At 40.4% G+C, this 9399-nt stretch overlaps 1 protein-coding gene across 1 annotated transcript in view; it reads right to left on the bottom strand.

Annotated features, from left to right (window-relative positions):
- Nucleotides 1-4277: 4277 nt before the first annotated feature.
- Nucleotides 4278-9399, bottom strand: part of RUVBL1 (RuvB like AAA ATPase 1) — a 19878-nt gene continuing 14756 nt past the window's right edge. Inside the window, exons 9-11 of the mRNA XM_006017770.3 lie at nucleotides 8795-8897; nucleotides 5193-5284; nucleotides 4278-4853 (exon numbers count right to left, since the gene is read on the bottom strand). Coding sequence (XP_006017832.1) covers nucleotides 4694-4853; nucleotides 5193-5284; nucleotides 8795-8897 — 355 coding nt within the window. The 3' untranslated portion in view covers nucleotides 4278-4693. The remainder of the gene's footprint in view (nucleotides 4854-5192; nucleotides 5285-8794; nucleotides 8898-9399) is intronic.

Raw genomic sequence — 9399 nt, 5'->3', positions numbered from 1 at the left:
AAGGAGCATTTACATGAAGGAAAAATATAACACATGGGAAGAAAGCATTTCAAAAGCTGCTGTGTGTAAGGAGGGGCTCATCCTTCAAGTTCCTTTCCCGGTACACATACACTTGGTGTCATTTGCATAGGAAGCACGTACCCTGGATTTATGTACATCCACTTGCTTAAGAGCAGGATCCCATCGTGGCAGTACACTACGTCTGCAAGGAAAACACAGCCATGGAGCTTATAATATTCAACTGGTTCCCATAACCCCCGCCCATCTGAGGTTTAATATTAGAACTATTTTTCACATTGAAACCGAAATAGTACAAAATATGGGCCTGCTGTAATTGTTGTTAGATTATGTGTCACCGTGATAAGATGTAACAAATATTTTCCTACCCAGCAGGGCCCGTTTCCCTGCGTGTAATGGATGGAGAAACTTCTCATAGTCTGCAGGCAATCGGTCGTAAAAACTTCGCTCTGAAGATTAATGCAATAAGCGTAGCCCTGCTGCAAAGTGGAAAGAGCAGAATTAAAATAATTTTTTGCTTTTCCACATTTAATAATAAAACTAGGCCTGCAGGGCTGGAAATAGTCTTTGCTACCACAGCCTTCCCTCCTCACACAAAACACGAGTGTTTTGATTATTGATTGAAAAAATAAATAAATGGACCCCTTAGCCAAAGCATTAGTATGTGGTGCAGTCATTCTTCCAACAGAACTAATTTTATCAGAAATATGAAGCCTATTTTCATGGGCAGAGCTTTAACACCAATAAGTCTGTTGGACGTCACTTAATAGTCCAGATAAACATTCTCTTACCATTTAGTGTGCAAGGATTTTCCCTTTATATCATTGGTTTATGTCTTTCCCAAACATTTTATGGCTTTAAGAGAGAGGTCACCATATGGAGATTGTTTTCCAGACCTGGTGCATAGTAAGAGCAAAGAGATGGGTTTACTTGATGTCATACAGATGTTTAATCTCATTATCCACTGCAGAATTTATCCAGGTTTTTTTTGTTATAGAGGTGCTTGACTGGCTGTGTAGTGGTTGGTACTAAGAGCCTGGCTGGACAGATTCTGCAGGTGATTTCGGAACTGGCCGTTACAGGGATTCTTGCAGCTTACCGAGAGACATCGGGACCAGCCATTGTCAGGCAGGACACTGGACTAGCTAGATCCCTTGTCAGGGCTGGTGATGATGGTTGTATTTGATGAGTCCAAATTTTCTCAAATTCTGAGAAAACATTAATTCTAGGGAGATTTCTGGTGCTTCCCTCCCATGTATATTTAACGGCACGTTAAATTCCTGTCTTCCTGCAAAAGCTCCCCTCTGCCAGTTCTGCCCCCTGGGATCCAAGTATAGAACCTCATTCCTCTGCTGCTCCAGCAACCCTGGGATGCCAAGAGAAATCCCTTTTTCCTCAGGTTTTTGCCTGACTTTCAAGGGCTGGTGAGCTATTCAGTTCAGGTGTGGGGGAGGTTTGTTGTTGTAAATGTTGTAGAAAATATTTCTTTCCATTACATTTTGAATTTGCATAAAGAGGGTTTTATAGAGTAAAAATAGCAAGTTTGCAAGAAGAGAAATGAATTCCTGTCCTCTCCTTCTTGAAGTCTAAAGCAGGAACAGGTACTAGACTATTTCAGTTTTCTGTCACACCTCAACCTCCGACACACTTGCAGGCTCCTGTTACTCTGAGTGGACCCCACAGTTTACCAGAAAGCCCCCTATCATCAAACTCAGACCTGAATTTTGAACCACCTGGACCTGCAGAATGATTTGGGGCTGCTCCACTGTAAACCAGTCTGTTTAAACAAGGAAAGCCCAGATAATCCCAAATACTGCAGACAACACATGACCTCTTCATTTCTACAGAACCATCATAGTTTCCATTGCTGTAAGGAGGGAACTTTCAAATTGGGGCAAACCAGGTGAGTTCATTTGTGAATGGAAGGCAGCCTGGTTTGTCAGGACTCTCCAGTGATCCCTGTTATAAGCAGTCTGGAGTGGAACTATTCCAAACCCACCTGCAGGTCTTCGTTCTTAGCTTGTTCTACATTTGTGGAAGTTGCTATGATAGTGGAAGTCAACAGGTCTCCTCAGATTCAAAAGCAAGGCTGCTGTGTCACCTGAAAATGTTTCCACTGCCCTTCAGTGCATACTCTGGCCCCTACTATTAGATGATGTAGACGTGCAGAAAGAAATCAAGGTAGATTTTATAAAGCACAGAAGCTAGTTAGAGGTTCCTGACAAAGCTTTACATTTTACTGAAAAAGATGAGACAGGTCTCTTACATGACTGAGCTGGTAGTAGCATATGACTGAAGCATGATTATTTGTCCTGATAGTGCTTGGGGGCATCTGACACAAATCATAATTTGGCACTTTCTGCAGTTGAGTATTTCCCACGTGGGCAACAGGGTATTCAGTTGAAACTGTTCAGTCTCTTTTCATCCTGAGCCACTTGTCTTTGGTATGCTCTGTCCTCTCGTGGTAGCAGGCTATCACCACTGAGCTCAGGAGTCCTGGTCTTTTGCTTACAGAGACCTTAAGAGATGAGGAATGGCTACAGCTTTCTTTCACTAAAAGCACTATGTTGCAGGGATAAGACAAGGCATTAGACCCTCCTGATTCTCAGTGGCAAGATCACAGCCATGGAATTTCTTGGCAGACAAGATGCAGCCAATTGCTTAGGTCTCAGTGTAAGACTCTGAAGCAGTGTTGCACTCTTGCATTGCTAAATGCACCTACACCCATGCACAGAAACAAAAGGAGCAACTGCAGTTTGCCAGAACAAAATTAAGGCAGCATGCAACTTGATAACAGCAATTGAAGATTGTTAGTGTGAGGAATAGCTTAACGCTCTTTGGGAACTGGCTTTGTACATTACCCTACTGGTCAATTATGGATAATGCTCTCCTCTTTGTGAGCCATCTAGAGTTTGCAGAATAACTAGTGACTCACAGAGCAAATTTGAACTGGAAATACCTGCTGCTCTGATCTCTTCAGACTCTCTCTCAGAGAGTTAAAGACTAATCAAGGTTTTTTCTTTTTTTAACCTATAATGTTTGCCAAAACCAGAAAGAATCCTGGTAGCATTCCACTTGCACTAGTGATTCTCAACCTGGGTGCCCTGAGATACTTTCAAGGGTGTCACAGCATGCCATGCAGTGTTAGCACTGTTAGGCATGCAAACATGATTCACAAAATAAACCCAGATATTTGAAACAGGAATTCAGTGTTAAAAACATTCTGCCCTCTTGTAGCCTTTGAGTTCTTTGCAGCAGATGAGTTGCTCTATTATTTTTCTGTAGTCAGTTACATTGGAGGCTACTCATTGCTTTGATTTTTTTTAATGCATTTGTCCTCTCATCCTTGTCAAGTACTGAAACCCTGTCATCTGCACTTTATGGAGAGGGAAACTGAGACACAAAGTCTCAGCAACTTGCCCAAGTTCATCTGAGAAGAGTAGGAAATTAAACTAATTAAACCCAATATTATCTAATCAATTACTGCTAGAAATAATTATCTAGCCACACATATTCCTGGGAGAAGACACAGATACCTAGAGAAATATTAGGAAGGCATACCGAGAAAATAGAATCCAGTTAACCCAAAGAAGAAGTGGGTTTTATTCAGACCGCTTAAAAAGAACTGAGTAATAGGCACTACCAACTGAAAGAAGCAATTGGAAAAAAAAATACATATCTTTGTTAAAGATTTAATACCCTTGGTCAGGGGCTCCCGAAGTTTTTATGTCGTAGCCCAGCAAACCACAGCCCAGCAGTCGCAGCCGACTGTGGCCGGAATTTTTGGCCAGAAGACAGGGAAGGATACCCCACCCTGGCTGGGGGGGTGGGGCAAACCCTGCACTGCCGCAGACTGTGACTACTTCCAGTCCAGCAGCCGAGCCATGTAGCTCGGCACTGGGCCGTGGCCTGGGGTTTGAGAATCCCGGCCCTAGGTCTTCAAATAAACCCAGGGTTTTGAAACATGCTTGAGAGAATTAGCACTCTGTATTTTAGGTTCAGAAAAAATAGAATATAAATATGTGTGTTCAGAAAAAAATTTCTAAAACCCACAATTTTATATTCTTGATGTTTCTAAAATAATGGAACATCATGTTATAAAGCATCAGTGGTATAAGATCTATTTTTTTCTATTTTGCTTTTCCAGTTTTCTTTTCCTTAACTTTAATTTACTGAAGTCAAAAGAAAGGAGGACATTTCTTCAGGTAGGTTAGCACACAGGAAAATCCACAAAAATTCTTGAAATATTTTATTATAAATCACTTCAAACAAACTTCAGTTAAAAAAAAAAAACACACCTCTTTTATTAAAAGGAACGACTTTTGTCCACACTATTTTAAAAAAAAAGTTCATAAAGAAAATAAAGTTATCAAGCATCAGCTTTTATCAAGAGTACTTTTGTAACCAAATCTAAAGGACAAACAAAACAATGGGCATGTATATCTATTTCTTTTATACTCATAATATGAGGGAAACTAAGACATTGTAGGCATCAGGAAGCATCTTATTGCTTGCCAGCACAGGATGAATACTGAACAGCCAACTGTCTTGATGAAATATTTTTACTTGTATTTTTCTATTATTTTCTGTTCCAATAGAGATTAACCATGAACATTTCTTTTGCAATAATTAACCAAACTCTTGGAAAGGGTTAAGAGCCATGCAACAAGCTACTTCATTTCATATACTTTTCTTGTTGATCAGCCAGGATTTTTGCGGAGGATTTGGCATCATAGAAAAGTTCATTTATTTCTTCAATGTGCTCCTTCTCAATGCTGTCTTTCCCATTAATCTTGGCAAGCAGGTTAGCTGGGGTCAGTAACTGCACAGCATACCTATGATCAAATGCAGGAAGAGTATAAGATTGATTTAATAGTTACAATCCAGTACATTAGAGTAAACTCCAAAAAGGGTATAGGTAACACTGACATATTCATAAGCAGATCTCTCAATACCAAAGGTATAAAAAGGCAGCAGTGCACCCCAACATTGGGAGAAAATGGAAGGACAACCCCTTTCATTAAGTTCAGTGCCACTCTTACCTAGCTAAATGTCACTGTACAGCAACTAAGTTTCACCCCTGAATCAGGAAGAAAGTCTATTATCCCAGGGTGTTTCCCCACCCAGTTGCTCCACGATGCAAAAGGAAAAACAATGGAATAAGTCCTGCTTACCTTAAGGTTGTCTTGGTACCAATTTCTCCTAGATGGTTTAGGGCTTCCTCACTAATGTTAATTCCCTCTGTCTGGGCACGAAGTTTTATGATCTGTTTGGTTAAATAAGGTGACTAAATGAAGCTGCATCAGTCAAGTAATGTGAACAATAGTAAATGCCAGGCTTTTGAGCTCATAGAAATAGGTTGCACAAACTGGATACGCTGCTAATTTAATTTTACCCCTAGAGTATCCGCTTTAAAGGCAGACAGGCACATTTCTAAGTCATCCAGAATGACTGACTTTTAACAGGCAATATAATATTTTTTTTCTATTGCATATCACTGTATGTGGCAGATGAGTGCGACTATGTGGCATGGTAAAAATTTATGGTGATTCTGAAAGACTTAAGTATTCTTGTTAATTAGAATCAGAAAATAAAAGCTTATATAGGTGATGCTTACTACATGCTCAGCCATTAACAAAGGCAGGTAGAGCCCTGTGAACACAGAAACACAGAGCTACACTGATCTCCCAACCCAGTTGTGCACTATATAGTTACTGCTGTAAAGCACAGTCCTCTGACAAACCCTATGGAAAGCTATGCTTTCCCCTCTGCTGCTCACTCCACAACATACTTTTTATTCACTTGATAAACAAGATGGTAAAATAAATCAAAAAGTTTCTTTATAAGGTTCACCTACCCCCACAAAAAAATCACTGGGAAGAATCTAATCTTTCAAGAACAGTCTCTAGCTTGTACCAGTTTGAAGATCTTTGTAAAGTTGGAGAGCAAGATATCGCCAATAAGCCTGAGCGTATAAAGCTGTAACAAAAGTGGCACAAGTCTCCCTGCAGTCCGTATTACCAGCTGAGTGATAAGGGGCAGACTGGATAATGATGTTGTGTTGTAGTGCTGAGATAACTCTGGAACTGCAAGCCTCATATAATACAGGTATTTTTCACTTTGGCAGCTTTGTAAACAAGATATCAAGAAGCACTCGTTTAAATTAAAGCCATAAAAATGCACTGGGGGGGGAGTCAGGGTTGTGGGAAGGGGGGAATTTGACATGGCAGAAAGTTCTACTCGTAACATTACAATCTGAAGCAGTTTTTAGAATATTTATTATGAATGGCAACCTTAAAATTTTTTTCCGACTTGTAAATCAACTAAACTTCACTTCTCCAAGCTTCCAGATACAGCTGTTCAACACAGACCCTTCCCAGAAATACCACACCTTGAAGTGCTAATCTAGGTTAATACAACATTTAAAAATTGTGTTTTTAAACTTTCATCTTGGGCTAGGTTCTGCTAAGTTACCAAGCAAGCAAGAATCAAGATATTAAAGACAGCAAATACATATAAAAAAGGTGTTATGGAAGGGTAAGGGAAGTATTTCAGGTAAAATAGTTCAAGACCAGGAAAAAAGTTCCAGTTATGCCCCCTTACTATCCAAGTACAAGTACATATGCAGAAGCTGAACAGAACAGAACACTGCCACTACATTAAAGTCCATATTAAAGTGGATTTTCTCCTCATCCAGGTAGAATGAAGATATTTGGCATTCTTATGATCTCTGATTATAGTTTTAAAATGTACACAAGATGCAGTAATCTTACATCGCTTAGCATTATCCGTATTACCAAGACAAAAAAAAATTGTGCAGGTGCATTTTTGAATGCATCCAAGTTAAAATTTCCACAAACTGTTTTTTGTGATTAAAATCAACTGTGGCACACAAAGAATGTTCGATGCTTGATCCTGTGAGGGCAAAAAGGGTCATTTCTGTGCAGAAGGCATGGTCTGTGGAAGCCACCACCTTCTAGCATGAAAGGTAAAAAAAAGCAGCAAGCAAACTCAAAAAAGTGACACAAAGTAAATTCCACCCTCAGTTTGTGCGCCAAGCTCCATGTCCAAGTAGGACTCATTAAGCAAGACTATTATACTGGGGAAAGCAGGATTATCTAATTACAGAAACATTTAGCACTGTGTGTCAGGGTATAAAAGAGCATAATCTGTGAGCTTTAATATTTGGCTTTAAAAACAGAAGTTTTACTACAGCTCTTCCTCTCCACCTTCCTCCCCTCCCAATCATGAAGAGCCATCACACGGCTCCTCTGAAAATAGAGAGTTCATAAATTAGGTCTTTAATCACTTAATAGTCTACAAGGATAATTTGAGTGTGTCCAGTACGATAGCACAGCACACAGTAGTTTATTTTATGATAAACTACATTACAGTGTTAAGAATGATTTTAATTCAACAAAAGCAGGGCAATTCAAAGGACATGCTGCCACTACCTTGCCTCGCCCTTTGTGCCCAGAAAATCTAGGTACAATAGGGATAAGTCCAGGACACAGTAGCATCCCTCAGTGAATCCCCAGGTTTTGAGTGAAAGTCAAACTTTAAAACTGGCTTAATGTACAGATAAAACCCAATTGTATTACTGTACCCTCTGGCCACTTCTACTTTAATCTACGCTGAAGTGCTTTAGCTATTCTTTCAGGTGCTCAGAAATCATCTTGAGTATAACTTGAAACCGTGATCCAAGAAAGCCTCCTCATACCAAATGAAACGAGGCTTTGCCTCTACGTTTATATGCGATAAATGCCTCAGCTTCACCTTGGCACTTATCCAGCAGCGGGAGACTATTATCTTGTGACAACGCTCTCCTCCATTGACACTATCTCTTAAATAATACAAAGAATTGACATGATAAACCATAATGGCTCCTGTATCGTGTCACTTCACAGTATTGAGACGCTAATGAGGGGGATCTTTGACACGATGCATCATAATGGCACCCAAGGATTATAATCAATACATAATACATTGCAGTGGCCCCACAGGAAAGTCTTGGGCATTCAGAAATGTTTTGCTACAACACATCCTTGCTGTGCTTACACTCCCAAGCCTGACCCAGAAGTGTGAAGAGGTTTACTGCGCTGTTTTAGAATGCAGAACCTGTATGGTTAAAAGCTATAGAAAGTCCAGCTAGTGCAATGGTGGCAGAAAAACAGTCCACAGGGTTGTGCACCACAGCTCCTCTCATCTTTAATATGCAGGTGCAGCCTGTGGAAGCAAGAAGGCCCAGCTTGCAGCGCTACTTCTTATACTGAGACACAGGACAGGCTGCTGGAGCACACAGACTCTGCAGGCAGCAAATCCATATCAGAGATAAGTGTAGCAGCAATCCACACCATTTTACATAAGTTGGGTGTCACTTTCAAGCTCCAGACAATTTACCAATATGGCCATTTGGCACAGAAGATTCAGATGATACTAATCCAATACTGGTCATCCAGGAAAAAATAAAGCAGAACAGCAATGAAGTACTACTTATATAGGAGGTTACATGGTACAGACAAGGTTCTGGGAGCAGACTGTTGTCCAAGTAGAGGTCAAACTACATTACAATACCATGCCCAGGACAGTGCTCGTTCTTAATCCTAACGAGCCACAGTTCCAAAGACTTTTTCAAGACTTGTTTAAATAAAAGAAAATGAGGGACCTCAGGAAGTAATCTAGTCCAGACCCCTAACTCAAAGCAGGACCATCCTCAACTATATTGTTCCAGGCAAGGCTTTGTCTAGCTGGATCTTAAAAACCCCCAAACCCTTACCTGTTTCATTTCCTGTGGCGTGTACAGCATGGTTCGAATAATCATTACCCTGTCGAGAAGGTCCAGTGGTATTCCATGAGGGGAAACTACATCCTCTGTGCCTCTGAAAGAGAGACAAAAGATTAGATTCCTTGGTCTGAAGTTCAATATGTGGGCTGGGTTAATGTTAATAACCACTGGGTGACTGCCATAAAAGAGCCACGGGCTGCTGGATTTATTCTTGCATGGCATGCACACCCCACCCTCCCCCATATATGCACCCACACACACTGCATGCTTGACCAGGGAACTGACCCCAGAGTTTGTAATCTAACCCGGAACAACACAAAGAGAAACTATTCCTTTCACTTTAGAAATTTTGCAGAGAAATATTACTGGTGGTGTTAACTAGTGGGGTGCAGGTTTCCTTACAGTACAGTAAAACTATATAGTATTAGTCAATCTCCAATGATCTTAACCTCTGACAATTCCAAGTGTATAGCATGTGTCCCAGGAAGGAGCAAGTCATCGTTATCAAAGCATTAGGAAATTAAATAGAAACTGTATACAACACTGAACATTTAGAGAACATCTCTTCCTGTTAAACCAGTAGTTCTACTGTTTAT

The sequence above is a fragment of the Alligator sinensis genome, unplaced genomic scaffold (genome assembly GCF_000455745.1).
Source record: "Alligator sinensis unplaced genomic scaffold, ASM45574v1 scaffold839_1, whole genome shotgun sequence".
Lineage (NCBI taxonomy): Eukaryota > Metazoa > Chordata > Crocodylia > Alligatoridae > Alligator > Alligator sinensis.
The sequence above is the reverse complement of the archived record's forward strand: the minus strand, read 5'-3'. Positions and strand labels throughout refer to the sequence as shown.